Source organism: Cetorhinus maximus, chromosome 8 (assembly GCF_964194155.1).
Source record: "Cetorhinus maximus chromosome 8, sCetMax3.hap1.1, whole genome shotgun sequence".
NCBI classification, from domain to species: Eukaryota; Metazoa; Chordata; class Chondrichthyes; order Lamniformes; family Cetorhinidae; genus Cetorhinus; species Cetorhinus maximus.
Window position 1 is genome coordinate 54,461,759 of NC_135886.1, and position 15,912 is coordinate 54,477,670.

At 46.0% G+C, this 15,912-nt stretch overlaps 1 protein-coding gene across 1 annotated transcript in view; it reads left to right on the forward strand.

The window, feature by feature from the left end:
* The window catches only part of LOC144683647 (cryptochrome-1-like), a 102,785-nt gene that overhangs the window by 51,560 nt on the left and 35,313 nt on the right, over nucleotides 1–15,912 (forward strand). Inside the window, exons 7-8 of the mRNA XM_078546896.1 lie at nucleotides 7,232–7,543; nucleotides 11,090–11,241. Coding sequence (XP_078403022.1) covers nucleotides 7,232–7,543; nucleotides 11,090–11,241 — 464 coding nt within the window. The remainder of the gene's footprint in view (nucleotides 1–7,231; nucleotides 7,544–11,089; nucleotides 11,242–15,912) is intronic.

Here is a 15,912-nt window from a genome sequence, read left to right on the forward strand (position 1 = left end):
TTAAGCTTCAATATATACCTTATTCCTAACACACCCAAATACATATTTAACTTACTTAAACTATCTCTATTTCCAAACAGTGTTGCCTCTGGTTCTGTTGCCAATTAATCTGGTTGCTCACCCTTCTGCAGCTAGAAATAGCTTTTCTCCCTTATTCACACAATCAAAGCCCTTCATAATTTTGAACACCTTAGTCACATCTCCTCTTTCCCCTTCTCTGCTCTACTCAAGGAGAGCAAGCACAGTATCTCTACTCTCGCACATAACTGGAGTCCTACATCCCTGGTAACATTTCTAATAAATCTCTTCTCTAAGGCTTTGTCATCCTTTCTTACATGTGGTTCTGAGAAAGGATCACAGTACCCCAGCTGGGGTCTAACCATTTTTTTTAGACAAAGGTTTAACATAACTTCCTTGCTTTCACTCACTATGTCTCTATTTATAAAGCTAAGGATTCCATTAGCCTTTTTAATTGCCTTCTCAACTTGTCCTCTCGCCATCAAAGCCTTATATTTTACACTCACTTTTTGAAATTGTACTACTTAGTTCATGTTATCTCTTCTCATTCTTTCCCCTCATCTTTCTAAATAATCACTTGACAACTGAAATTTAACACCACTGTAATGTCTGCTCATTGCACCAGCCTGTCTATGTCTAGCTGAAGTCTATTCCTATCTTTCACAAAGTTTACCATATTTCTGAGTTTTGTGTCATTTGCAAACTTGGAAATTCTACACTGTATGGCCAAGTCCATATTGCAAAAAGAGCAGTGGTTCCAACACTGACCCCTGGGGGACACCACTGCAATCTTCCTACCAGTCTGAAAAACATATGGCACTACTTTCAACGACCATCTCTATTTCTTGATTGCATTAGAAAATTATACTGGGTAATTTTAATCTATTAGCTAATAATGCCAAAAGGGCCTATGAAACCCTGTGTGCAAACAATTGTATTGTGCATTAAATTATCCTGCTCCCTTGAAACAGGGATTTATTGAATCCATTAAATTTCTTACATTGATTTAGGTTTAGTTTCTCTTTTTATTGATCATATTTTATTCTATTCTCTTTCTCTAATGTGGAAATGATACAAAAGGAGGAATTCTCCTTGCATGCTGGTGTCGGGCGTCATAGCAGGTATGAGTGAACAATATGATGGGAAGGCCAAAAATCGGTTTCACAATGCCGTGAAACCAATTTTCAATCGTTCGCTCTGCCCATCAATGATGGGCTGTGTTTCCTGCCGCCACACTTCAGGAACTTCATTGTAATACATCTGCATATCATTGTAAGCCCAGCTTGCTGGAATCATCCTCCCCCACCACGCTGGATCATCCGAGCATGTCAGCAGGATTGCACACTGACATGTTTTTCAACAGCATTTATAAGGCATGCACCTGGCGAGCTGCACTTCGAACTCTGAGGTGAGTGCACAGCAATGTTGCGCAGCACTTGTGAGGGTCACCTGTTGGACCTCAAGGTTGAGGCACCATGCATTCAGGTGAGGGCACAGGCAAGTCGTATTTTCCCGACTAGCTGACAGTGCGGTGCTGGGGCAAGGGCTACACTGTGGTTGAGGCAAATTGTGGAAGGGGAAAGGGCTGCACAGCTGTTGGGCCAAGTTTGGCGGGGGGCAAGGGCTGCATTGTGGCTGAGGCGAGTTGGAGGAGCAAGGGCTGCACTGCGGTTGAGGCAAGCTGGTGGGGGGCAAGGGCTGTACTGCAGTTGAGGCGAGTTGGGGAGGTGCAAGGGCTGCACAGCAGTTGATGTTAGTACACAAGCATATCTGGGGTGGTAGTGGGGGGCAGGGGAGGGAATGGCCAAACATTAGGGAAACCTTTGTATAAAGTAACCGTTCCCCCGCAGCTGAGACAGTTCACATTGCCATGCTTGGAGTCGGGCCTCTAGATTATCTGCCCACTCAAGCAACGGAGAGACCTGAAAGTGCCACCAATGCTCCAGAGCTTTTCAGCCCTCAGGCACAGACTGCAAACTAATGAATGTTTTACTGGACTGCAGAACAATTGGACACCTGGCCAAGTTGTACAATCTCCTTGTGAAAGCTGGCCATGGAGCAGTCACTGGTGGAGGTGCTCACAGCTCCTTGCAATGTCATCATTCAGGTTTGGACCAGTCTCCCCCATGGTTCAAGCTAACAGTGCAGCCTCGCAGTGCGGATTAGGAGAATGGCTGTGCCTGAGCTGAGAGCACAGCATGCAGTCCAGTGAACAAAGCTGCTTCCAATCAGAGAGGTGGAATGGGGCGGAGGTGAGTGGGGTTTTGGGCAGCACTAAACTCTGGCCATCCAAGTGGTGGCCAGCACTCTCTGGGATACATTACAGGGCCTTCAGACTTAACCAAGAGAGGTTCTTAGCTAACCCACAAGACCTGGAGGGCCCCGGCCTGCTTTCAGGTCCTGCTGTGTGACAGTGGCACCCTCCTTGGCCTGTGGAGCTGGAACTGCTGGGGTCACCAGAACAGGGGAATTGGATGGGCCAGACACTCTTGGAGTCACCTGGTGGATGGCCCTGGGGTGTGCACCTACTGATCGTCCTTCCCATGGGTTTCCGAGAGCCCCTGGCTGACTCCTTGAGGAGAAGGGGAAGCTGGAGTGAGATCTAGCTGCCCTGTACCCCTGTCACGTTGACACTGTTGGCGGCCAACCATGGCGTTTGCAATGGAGTTCAGCCTGCGCAGTAGTGCAGGACCAATGTCCTGGGCCAAGGTCCCCATGGCAGCAGCCATCCTACCGATGTTGACCTTGGTGCATTAGCATGCTGGCACTATCACCTCAGACTGAAGGCAGATGGACTCCTCCATCATGCATTGCAATCTGACAAGTGCAGCAGACATCCCTTCCTAATGTTCCCAAACTTGCATTTGCAGCTCCAGCAACTGAGGTATGACCAAGTCCGGAGACTCGTCATCTGACTCGTACTCAGCAGATTTCTAGCCTCCAGCAGTCCACCGAGTGCCAGAAACCTGGGAAGTCCATGCCACCACCTGCTGTGGATCAGACAATGCAATGTGCTCACCAGATTTTGGCCCTGAGTCTATTCTAAAGCTTGATTCCACCAAAGTGTGAGCCTCTGTGCTGGTTGAGGGTGTGGGTGAGCACTCAAACTGGTCTTCAATTAGGGTTTCAGCAGATTCCTCCTCTGAGCTGTCTTCGGGGCTTGAGTCGAGGACCTTGGTCGTGAACTCGCTCGGCTGTTTCCTAGATGTGCCTACGAAAGCAAGGAGAGGTGATTAGTGCATGGCAGTGGCCTGTGAAACAGGACATACCTCTCACAGCATGGTTGTCTAATGGATGTTACATTGCTGAACCCTCGCTTGGTTGAGCACCGCCAACTTCTCCATCAGCACAGGAGTGGTCCAGATCTTCACTGGCCAGCTGTATGACTCTATTTTCAAAGTCTGTGAGGACCTTGATGTCGGGCATTCCTCCAGCAGTCTGCAACTTCTCCCTCATGTAGTGTGCCAGCATGTCCTGCACGAAGACAGATGGAGAGAGGATAAGCAGGACGCCTGCCAGGCCAAATGATAAGAATGCTTGGAATGTGTGGATGGTGAGTGGTCCCATGGATGGGTTGAGGACAATGAAGATGTGTGTGAGAGTGTGAATGGTGATGTCCCTTGAACTGGCAGTGAATGAGGGCCCTGTAGCTGTGTGATGGGTTTGTGAGTGTGTGAGTTGAGAGTGATGAAACGAACGACTTACCCTGGCAGAGCGGAGGAGATCATCTTCTTTCGGCACTGGGTGGCTGCCCTCTTTTTCAGGGCATTGACCACCTGCCACCACCTCCCAAGCCGGATTGGTTATGTTGCTGCCCCTCCTAGAGCCAGAGCGGGGGTAGAGGACACCACAGCAGGCCTCCACGGCGTCCAAAAGGTGTTCCAGGACTAGTCGCTGAATCGGGGAACTGCAATCTTCTTGCCTTTCAGGGCTATGTCTTCTGTGCAGCAGCCCTGGGCTGGAAGCGCTGAGAGGCGTGTGCGCAGCTGCGCTTTAAAATGGCACCCAGCATGAGGAAGCAGTGAGGTGATGGCATGGCAGGCGAATGAGAGGTCACCCGCCAGCGACCCAGCATGTTTCTCAGGAGTGCATAATCAATGTGGCGTGATTGGGACGATATGACATGAAAAGCTGCCATTGCAGCCGGCGGATAAAATATTTTTTTTCCCACCCGCTACTGCACTTAGTGCAAATCTGGGACGATTCCGCCCAACGTATTTGTTGAACAAATCTACCATTACTTTGCGGTCTATACATTATCACCTGTATCTGTCATCAAATGTGATTTCTTTAACATTTATTAGCCCGTGCTTTTTTCAACTGCCAATTAATTTTGTCTGATTTATTGTCTCTTGAGTTTCCGCACCACAAATGTTAAGTTGACTTACCTGTAGTTGCCTGCTTTGACCCCATCCCATTTTTGTACAGGGGTGTAACATTTGCAATTCTCCAGTCCTCTCGCACCACCTCCATTTCTAAGTGGGATTGGAAGATTGTGGCCACAGCCTCTGCAATTTCTACCCTTACTATCCTCAGCAATCTAGAATGTATATCATTGAAACTGGTTGACTTTTCTACAATGCGTACTGCTAGTCTTTTAAAGTCCCCCTTCTTTATTTTTGTCCTATCCAATTTCTTTACCATCTCCTCCATCACAGTGACAATAGCAGAATCCTCCTTAGTGAAGACAGATGCAAAACACTCATTTTGTACCTCAACCATGCCCTCTGCCTCCATAAGAAGATATCCTCGTTGGTCCCCAATGGTCTCGGCCTTCTTTTGATGATCAATTTACTAATAATATGTTTATAAAAGACTTTTGGTTTCTTCTTATGTTGGTTAATCATAACATAAGAAATAGGAGCAGAAGCAGGCCACACATCCCATCGAACCCACTCTACCACTCAGTACGATCATGCTGAACTTCTGCATCAATTCTGCTTTCCTGCTTGATCCCCATGTCATTTGATTCCCTTCAAGTCCAAACATCTATCGATCACAGTCTTGACTATGTTCATTGAGCATTCACAGCCCTTTGGGGTAGAAAATTCCAAGATTCACAACCCTCTGAGTGAAGAGATTTCCCCTCAAATCAGTGCTTAATGGCAGACCCCTTATCTATACCCTTAGTTCTAGACTTTCCAGCCAGGGGAACCAGTCTCTCAGCAAATATCCTGTCAAACTCTTGGAATCTTAAATGTTTCAATAAGATCACCTGTCATTCTTCAAAATTCCAGAGCCCGTTCTACTCGATCTTCTTTGCAACCTCCTCACCTTAGTTTCCCACCTAACTTTCATTGACAAACTATCACATAACTATCACCATCACTATATCACATGCCGTCCCCTTATATAATCATTAATATAGATTATAAATAATTGAGCCCCAAGCATTGATCCTTGCAACAGTCCGCTAGTTACACCCTACCATCCTGAAAATAACCTGTATATTCTTACTTTAAGGATTGACTAGCAGAAAAAAATCTATGCTATCATTACCCCCAATCCCGTAAATTCTAATCTTGTGTGAAATCTTATTGAATGCCTTCTGAAAATCCAGCTTTACTATATCCACTGGTTCCCTCTTGTCTATGCTGCCAGCTACACCCTTAATAAAACTAATAGATTTGTCAAACCTCATTTCCCTTTCATAAAACAATGAGCATGCCTAATCATATTGTGATTTTCTAAGTAACCTGTTACCATGTTCTAATAATAGATTCTAGCATTTTCCCTATTGTTGAAGTCGGGCCAACTGGTCCTTGGTCCCTTTTTCTTTCCCACCTTTCTTGAACAGTGGAATTACATTTGCTACCTTATTGGGACTGTACTAGAATCAAGGGATTTCTGGAAGATCAAAATCAATACATCCACTATTTCTTCCACCTCTTTCAAACCTATTCTCTTCAAAAGAGGGATGGGGTCATTTTGGGATATGTTGTTGAGGCAGAGGACATGGAATGAGTACCTTGTATTGCTCTTCATTAAAGACGATTCTGCCAATGTCACAGTAAAGGAGAACCTAGTAGAGAAATTGGATAGGATAAGAAAATATAGTGCCTTAAGGTTGGCAGTGCTCAGTCAAAATCACTCAGTCCAAATGATAAGTATTTTAGGTTGGTGAGGGAATCTATTCCGAGACTCTTTGCCCACCTTTTTTCAGTTCTTCATTTTTTATATTCAACTTGATTCTCTAAGAAGTTGCGAATCCTGCCTCCCTTGTCTGTTTCATTTTAATCTCTATATCTTTATTCATCCAGGGAGCTGTAGCTTTGGATTCTCTTCCTTTTCTCCCGTCTGGTATGTGTCTATGTCTGTACCTACACTATCTGCTCTTTGAATGCCTCCCATCTCTCATTTACTATTTTACCTTCCAATGCTTTATTCCAAACCATCAGATCCATTTTTAGCTTGCTGAAATTAGCTCACTTCCAGTTGAGTATTTTCACACTTGACTTTTCCTTATCCTTTTCCATTACTACTCTGAACTGAATGATATTGTGATTGCTGTTGCCCAAATACTCCCCACTTCATCCCCCAGATCATGTTCCAGCACTGTTTCCTTCCTAGCTGAGCTGGAAATAAACTGATCAAGAAAGTTTTCCTTTGGAATTTAAGGAAGTATTAACTCTCTTTATCTTTTACACTGTTATTTCTCCAATCTATATTCGTATAATGGAAGTCTCTACAACTACACTGTAGTTCTTGCATCTTTGGTAATTTGTCACAAATTTCCTCCGCTATCTCCTTCCTACGATGGCCTATCATCTACACCCAGGAGTGTAATACCTCTATTGAATATTGTGGCCAGGAATATTAAATGCCCATTCCTCATCTTGTTTGAGCTAAGTTTCCTTAATTGCCACAATATCATAATACCATGTGTCTAGTTGCACCTGCAGCTAACCAACCTTACTTACCACATCCTATGCATTTATCCTAACTCATCTTGGTCTGCCTCACATTTCCTCACATCTATTTCTGAGTTACTGGTACTTATGCTGTTTGTCACTCGTAGACCCCTGTGCACCTCGTATTTCCTTCTGAATGCTTCATTGTGTTGCCGCTCCCCCTCCTGAATTAGTTTAAACATGCCCCCGTGTAGTGCCACTCCTACTTTTGTCAATTTGGCTGTTAATTGATACAGTTTTGCTGTTAATTGATACAGTTATCAGATAAATAAAATGGTTTGTTTTTGGTTTTTCTCTTTTAGATAAAGAAGACTGATTCACCACCACTTTCTCTCTATGGACAGCTTCTGTGGCGTGAGTTTTTTTATGCAGCAGCAACAAATAACCCATGCTTTGACAAAATAGAGGGAAATCCAATCTGTGTGCGTATACCTTGGGACAAGAATCCTGTTTCACTAGCTAAATGGGCAGAGGGGAAAACTGGCTATCCATGGATTGATGCTATTATGACCCAACTGCATCAGGAAGGTTGGATCCATCACCTAGCTCGACATGCTGTGGCATGCTTCCTAACACGAGGAGACCTCTGGATCAGTTGGGAGGAGGGAATGAAGGTATAGGATCACATAGTGATGAATGGATATTTTCTGATGGAATTGGGGGGGTGGGGAAGCATGCAGTGGGGCCTCTCAGCAGTTCGTATTAGGATCATTGTTTTCCGTGTTTCATTACATAAATGGACTGAACTATGGGTATAGGAAGTACAATTTTTTGAAGTATGCACATGTTGCAAAACTTAGCATCATAATGCGCATGATAGCAGACTTCAGTAGGACATGGACAGACTGAAATAGGCAGCCACATGGCAGATGCAATTTAATGCAGTTAAGTGTGAAATGATGCACATTGGGAGAAAGAACACTGGATAGACTATTTTAAGAGGGTGGTGCAAGAGCAAAGGAATCCGGGGACATGTATTCACAAATCTTTGAATGTGACAGGACAAATTGATGAGGTGGTGAAGAAATTGTATTGATTTCTTGGTTTTGTAAATAGGGAAACTGAATACAAAGACAAAGAAGTTATGCTCAACTTTTACTGGTTAGGCCTCAGATGGATTATTGTAGACAATTCTGGGAAGCACTCTATAGGAAGGATGTTGAAGTTTTGAAGAGAGAATACAGAGGTGGCTAACCAGGATGATACTAAGGATGAGGGATTTCAATAGAGAAATTGGGTTGTTCTCTAGAGCAGTGAAGGTTACTGGGCACCTAACAGAGGTACTCAAAATTGAGGCATTTTGACCAGAGCACGAAGGAAGAAATTGATATATAGATGATACATTCACAAGCTTTGAATCTGTAGCCGCATGTAAGGATTCCCTTACATATCTTAATATGTGTCATCACGCCCTCAAATTCACTTTTGAAATGGGCCAGCCTAACATGCTCCCTTTCCTTGATGTGCTAGATGAGAAATCCGTTAATGGGTTCTCCACTACTGTATACCGCAAGCTTGCCTTCATCTGTCAATATACACTGTTAGGATTTGTATAGCTCCACACGCTGTAAGATTGGCCTTATCAACAATTTTGTAAATAGAGCCCTAGCCATTTTCTCACCTTGTAAGCTTGACACAGAAATAGAGTGCATCAAAGCTCTCCTGCCAGACCTGAAAAGTGCCTGGTCTATCTAAAATTATCATGGAATGGCAAAGTATCTCAAATTTGAACAACAGTTTAAGGAAGCCATTTTATGTTGCTACTATGCAGTGGCTACGCGAGTGGTATTTTCCACGAACAGGATTCTGCCATTCTTCAAAGGCAGCAGCCTACCACACAACTGAGCAACATCATGTATGAATTTCAGTGCCAGTGCAATGCCAGGTATATGGGCCATACGTCCCAGTGATTGATTGAATCAAACATGTTCCTTTGGTTGTTCACAATAGGCAGAATGCAGACTGTACTCAGCCAGCCCATGCTTTCAAAACCCAAAACAAAACATTTATTGTTAGCTGTGATTCCATGATTGGGGATTCCACAATTGGGGAGTACTTGCTGAACAATCCTGAGTGCGCTAATAGCTACACTAACAACCAATTTAAGATAATCAGTCGAGCTTGTAACATGGCTCATTTACACATGCTAGAAGCGACATACATTCTCTGCAAGCAAAAAAAAATGTTCAAGCCTTGTGACTTAATTTGAAATATCCAGGAGCTTGGGGAGCCTACAGTTCCCCGTTGCTTTCTCCAAGGCAATGCCTCAGCCAATCAAAGTCAGCTTGCCAACCAATTAACCAACCTTTCCTCCTGTAGTATAAATTATTATGATTGTTTGAAATTTAGCATTCTTGCATTTGTCCTGCAAGACAAAAAGCTTTGACTCTCTTTTCAGTAATATTCAATAAACTGTTTCCTTTGGCAAGAGGATCAATAGCCAGAGGCCATAGATTTAAAATCATTGTTAAAAAAAATAGGCAAGAAATGGGAAATTATTTTACCAGAGGCTGTTCTGATCTAAATCACACTTCCTGAGAGAGTGATGGAATCAGATTCCATAGGAACTTTCAAAGGCAATTGGACGTATACATGAGAATAAATTTTCTGAATTATGAGGAAAAAGCTGGGGTGTGGGAATAAATTGGATAGCTCTCTCAAAAGAGCCAGCATAGGCATGATCAGCCAATTGACCCCCTTCTAATTCCATATAGCAGAGGTCTGCAAACAAAGGAAGGTACAATCTATGTTACATATTAGGAATGTTAATTTACATCTTTATCCTATTAACTTTCCTATCTCTACATTTATTAGAGAAACTGCCTATATAAACTTCTCACTGTAACTACACATTCCTGTTGGTGGTGCTGTGACACCGTGGCTTGATGTCTTTCAACTCCTCCACCTATACTGCAGAGAAATTTCTGTTCCCGAGCAAGCTCGACTTAGTTTGCTTCCAAGACTGCTCTAAGGTTTTGCTCTCAAGTGTAATTAAGGGATTAGTTGAAAATAAGGACAGAATGAGTGGCTTTAAAGTAGGGACTGAATTGTAGCAGTCCAATCCTGGTCTAATTATTCCCCAACGTCTAAACCCACTTCATCCCAAAGACTACATTTGTTTTGAATCTCTGTGTTGGCTTATATAAATGTAAAGGTGATTTACAGGGTAGGACTGCATAAACATCCTGCTGGTTCAGTGTACACTCTACACTTACAGGCTATTAACATCATTTGAAGGTTCAAACACTAGGCAAAATTTTTCAAAATCTTTTAATCAAATACTCTTAATTCAGCATTCACATACAGATAGAAACTTCTGTCATGCCAGCAGGAAAATTTATCTTCATACAGTGTCCATTTATGTGGGGTGAATTTCCACTGTAACTTGTTACTAAAACATGGGGCATAGTAAATAATTGAGGACCAAGGGAAGCCACAAGGGGGTGTTAATCAGATGGTGGAATTCAATGTCAGTATATGTGAAGTTGCATGTGGTGATCTGTGTTGGGGGAAAAAAACATGTACCTTTTTTCATGCCCATGTAATTACTAACTGAATACTGGGTTTTATGGTAAGAAGTTTAGAATAAAAACATTAATTTCTAATGGTGTACATATAAAATCTTAGCAAGGCTATGTTGACGTACTGTGTTTCGTTTTGGGCTCCAATGCAGAAAGGATGTTGAAGCACTTAAATAGTGCCTTTAATGCAATAAAACACCCCAATGTGCTTCATAGGAGTATTATAAAATAAAGTATGATACTGAGCCAAGATGCCTGGAAAACTCCCCTACTCTTCAAATAGTGTATTGGTATCTTTCATGTCCAGGGCCTTTATGTTTAATGTTCCATCCAGAAAATGGCACCTTTTGACAGTGTATTACTCCCTCATTATTGCACTTGAGTAAGTCTAGATTATTTGTTAAGAATCTGGAGTGGGACTTAAACCAACAATCTTCTGACTCAGGTGAGAGTGTTACCAGTAAGCCAAGGCTGAGGCTATGACAGTTCAGCTTATCATCAAAGGGTCTTGGCTACATACGTTATTCCTTTTATTCTTCAAGTTTTTGTTAAACTCGAACGTAAAGTAGATTTCAAACATTCAGAACTACTTCCGAATGCATTGTTTACTCCAACATTATTCCTAATACTTTACTGCAGGTGTTTGAGGAGCTGCTTTTGGATGCTGACTGGAGTGTAAATGCTGGCAGTTGGATGTGGTTATCTTGTAGCTCCTTCTTTCAACAGTTCTTTCACTGTTATTGTCCTGTTGGCTTTGGACGCAGAACAGACCTCAATGGAGAATATGTAAGGTAAGTGTCTGGCTGAATTTTGGCTGAAGTATAAAAAGTATAGAATGGTGAAAAATTGGAAACAATGGACGTCCAAACAGACAGCTAAAAACTATGTCCAGCTGTCATGGATCATTAAAATGTCATCAACATAAATGGCTAACAGGCAGAAAACAGTAGGAATAAACGGGTCATTCTCAGGTTAGCAGGCTGTGACTAGTGGGGTACCGCAAGGGTCAGTTCTTGGGTCCCAGTTGTTCACAATAGATATCAATGATTTGGATGTGGGGACCAAATGTAATATTTCCAAGTTCGCAGATGATACAAAGCTAGGCGGGAACATGAGTTGTGAGGTAGATGTAAAGTGGCTACAGGAGGATTTGGACAGACTTAGTGGGTGGGCAAGAACATGGCAGGTGGAATATAATGTGGAAAAATGTGAGGTTATCCACTTTGGAAGAAGGAACAGATGTGCAGAGTATTTCCTAAATAGTGAGAGATTAGAAAGTGTAGATGTAAAAAGGGAACTGGGTGTCTTTGTCCATAAGTCACTGAACGCTAACATGCAGGTGCAGCAGGCAATTATCCTAATGGATTGTTAGCCTTTATCACAAGAGGATTTGAATGCAGGAGTAAAGAATGTCTTGCTTCAATTGTATAGAAGCTTGGTTAGACCACACCTGGAGTACTCTGCAGTTTTGGTCCCCTTAACTCAGAAAGGATATTAGTGCCATAGAGGGAGTGCAACAAAGGTTCATAATTGACCTAATTAACATTTCAAACCTACTTCTCTTATTACATCAAAGCCTGTAGACCAGCTGGCTTTGGCCCAATTAATACACAGACGCACACACACCCACACACACGGCAGAATGTTCCCATTGGCATGCAGGGGCAGGACCCGCACACCGACGTGTAAAATGACGCGTGGTGACGTTGGGCGAGCATCCCGACATCACTGCATGCCATCGCGATATTTCGGTGGTCGGGCATGCAATGATCTCCGATGTGCGCCCACCATTAATTAACGGACCACTTAAGGCCCTTGAGGCACCACTTGACGACGATTTTTCAGGGCCCGTGCGATCTTTGGGTCGTCGCACGGGTAGGCCACATTTGTATAAACCTCACCCACGGGCGGGATAAGAGGGGTCAGTGAGGTTGTGAGTGTGCTCTGTCAAATATTTAATTTGGAACGTAACTGATACTTGCCCGTGTGAGCTGAAATACTTCAAAACGCATAACAGCTGCTTGGACTGGACTCAACCTTCAGGCCAGCACTTTGCAGTGAAGAATGGTTTTGGGGCCTGCAGTTTTCAGGAAGCCTTCCATTAGCCTGGGAATGGAAGTTGAACTCTCCACTGGAGGCACCTCCTCTGAGGAGGAAGGGAGGGCTAGAAGGGGGAGGAGGCCAGGAGTGCACATTCAGCCTCTAGGGGAGCCACCTTTGGGAAGAGAGGCGCAGGCACAAAGGGGTGCAGGGCCAAGGGGTAGTCCAAGGTGGAAGGGGCCGCAGGAGACGCCACTATCCTGCTGCCAGGGTATACAGGCAGCGAAGCAGCTACCTCAATATCTCTGAGGTGCGGTGCCGAAGGAGGCTCCGTCTCTCAAGGAAGACAGTCAACTATATCTGTCAGATGATTGGGCCTGAGATCTCCCGTAATTGTGCGGGTGGACACCCCATGCCAGTGGCTCTAAAGGTTACAGCTGTCCTCAACTTCTATGCATCTGGATCTTTCCAGGGGTCGGTGGGTTACCTTTGCGGTGTCTCCCAATCAGCTGTCCACACTTGTGTCAAGCAGGTTACAGACACTCTTTAGGCGCGCATTGACCTTCATCCACTACTGTTGGGACCAGGCAAGCCAGACACAGCGAGCCAGAGGCTTCGTGGCGATTGCTGGCTTGCCCCGCTTCCAGGGTGCAATAGACTGCACACATGTGGCCATCAAGGCGCCTGCAGGTGAGCCCGGTGCCTTTGTCAACAGGAAGGGCTTCCACTCCATGAATATGCAGATAGTGTGTGATCACAAGATGCAGATTCTACAAGTCTGTACAAGGTACCCAGGCAGCTCCCAAGATGCCTACATCCTCAGATACTCCCAGGTGCTGGGGCTCATCACTACTCCAGCCCGGCTGGATGGATGGCTGCTGGGGGACAAGGGCTATCCCCTCAGAAGGTGGCTTATGATGCCTCTCAGCTATCCAAGAACAGAAGCTGAGCAGCGGTATAATAGGAGCCACGCTTCCACAAGGGCTGTGGTGGAGAGAGCCACCGGTCTTCTCAATATGTGCTTCCGATACCTGTACTGTTAAGGGGGCGCCCCCCCAGATCATGTATTGCTGATAGTGGTTGCATGCTGTGCTCTCCACAATCTTGCGCTGGAAAGGGGTGACACTGTGGATGAAGAAGATGTAGACGCAGTGGCTGCGGCTGCACATGATGAGTCCAACAGTGAGTCCGAGGATGAGCATGCACAGGGAAATGCTGAGGGGGTAGACGCTGACACGGGCATACTCCAGGGAGGCAGAGATACCCGGGAGGCTTTAATCCAATGAACCTTCAGCTAGCACACCACATATGGACCTCCAGCACAAGCCTGGGCTGCAGGCTCCATACTCTATTCCTGAGTGCTAAATCTGCCTGGATAGGAACATTAACTAAGGGCCTTGTCAATAAAGCTGAATGTCACACAAATTACTCATAACATTATTGATAACCATCCACCTGCAGAAGAAAGGAGGCAGCCTCAGCCATGGTGACATGTCTGAATTTAATGGTATAACAAAAGGAACAAGAAAACAAAATGACAAAGGTGTTAAACATCACACCAACTCATAAAGACCACATTGGGGGCCAATACAAAAGCACCAGTGATAAACCCGTGGTGTGCTTAAGGTGCCTTATGTTTACATTTTGGGTGCTATGTCTTGGTGCTGCCTCCTCGCTGGGACTGGCAACTGAGACAGCCAGCTCACTCTGCTGCTCTGTTGGCCTCAATGACCTTGGCGGCCGTCCTCTTGCCCATGGAGCCTGTGCTGGTCCCGCCTGGGAACGAGCTGCTAGTTCCACAGCTGGCATCTCCCCAGTCGTCGCAGCCTCATCGGATGCAACGGTCACTGCAGAGGGGCGGAGCTGCCCTCATCCGGAGCACCCTGAGAGGAGCCCGCAGAGACAACAGGTTGCTGCGCTGACGTGAGGTCGTTTCGGACTTCCCTGCTCACCATGGATGGATGGGCACCGAGCTGGGAAACTTGGTGCCCAGACTGTCTCCCACGCTGGCACTGACCAGCTGAGGTCAATGCCGATGTGAGGGCTTGCTGGTCCAAGCGCATCCCCAGGAAGCCCTGATTGGTCTTCTGGAGGAGCCTCTCCACGAGAGTCGCCACTCTCTCCATGGAGGAGGCATGGCGCTCCGTCATGAGGCTCATTGCATCAGCGATGGTCCATGTAGACTCCTCTGCCACAGACACCAAGCCTAGCAAAGCCTCACATATCTCGACCAGGTGCTCCCGCACACCCTGCCACATGTCCTGCATTTGCTGCATCGCAGACGACTCCAGAGGCACATCATCAGCCACCGACTGAGCATATGCCTGGTCCCCTGCAGCCCTCCTACTGCTGGAGCCATGGGCACTTCTGTCTCGCCAGCTCCTCCAGCAACAGTGAAGTGCCCTCACCGCTGTGCCCTGGTCACTAGCCGATGATCTAATTCCCACCGAGGTGCTCATACCTGTGCTGGTGCCTGCCTGGCAGAGATGGTGTGATGCTGGTGAGTCCGAGACTTCAGGGCATTCAGGTGTGAGAGGGGGGCCCCTGCTGCTCCTCCTCCCGGCCTTGCTCCGCTGATGCTGAAAGGAAGAACAAGGACATTTGATTAGTTAACGAGGAAACAATGTCAGTGTGCATCCCTGTTCCCCGGTTCATGATGCACTCATCCTTCCAAAAGCAATGGCCAATCCATGTTGCAAATTTCAATCACCTGAACATTTAGCACTGCCATTGCTGTTGAGAGAACAATGGCGACCTCAGTGCTGGGCAACCATACCTGCCCATGGCACCCCAGCCTCACTGACACCAGTGGACCAGGGTGCATGGCGCCTCTCCAGATCTAGGGCCTCCTGTTCGAACCGGGTAAGCATCATCACCTGGGCCAGCCCTCTGCCAGTCCTCAACCGCTCCGTGGCATTATGTGCATTCTTCTCCTGAAAAGGAGAGAAGAGCATTGATTAGTGCTACTTGTACCTGGATTCTCTTCGCGGCCGGCCCACCCCAACCAAAGTGGGACATTGCACGGCTCCAGTGCCTCCTCATCCCGCTGCCGCCGAACGCCCACACAAAGATGCCAGGCCTGTTTTCTCCGCCCCCCCCCCCCTTGGCCAAATGCTGCCTACATCACATGTGGCACCACACGGTCTAAACTTCCATAGCAAAGAGGCGCAAGCACATGGTGTGCAGAGGGCAGCAGATCAATTGGTGTCACACCACCCTGAAGCTCCCCTCCCAGCATGTCATCACCCTGACTTTGACATGTCCTGGAGTTCCAGCACGGCGCCTAGGTGCAGATCCTCCAGGTTGCCCCCAAAACAGTAATGTGGGTCTCAGTGTACCATGTGCTGGGGGTGCAGATCCCATCTCATCACCACCCTCTTAGGGTGACCTAGGCATGGGCAGTATCTGCTGGCCCACCCAGC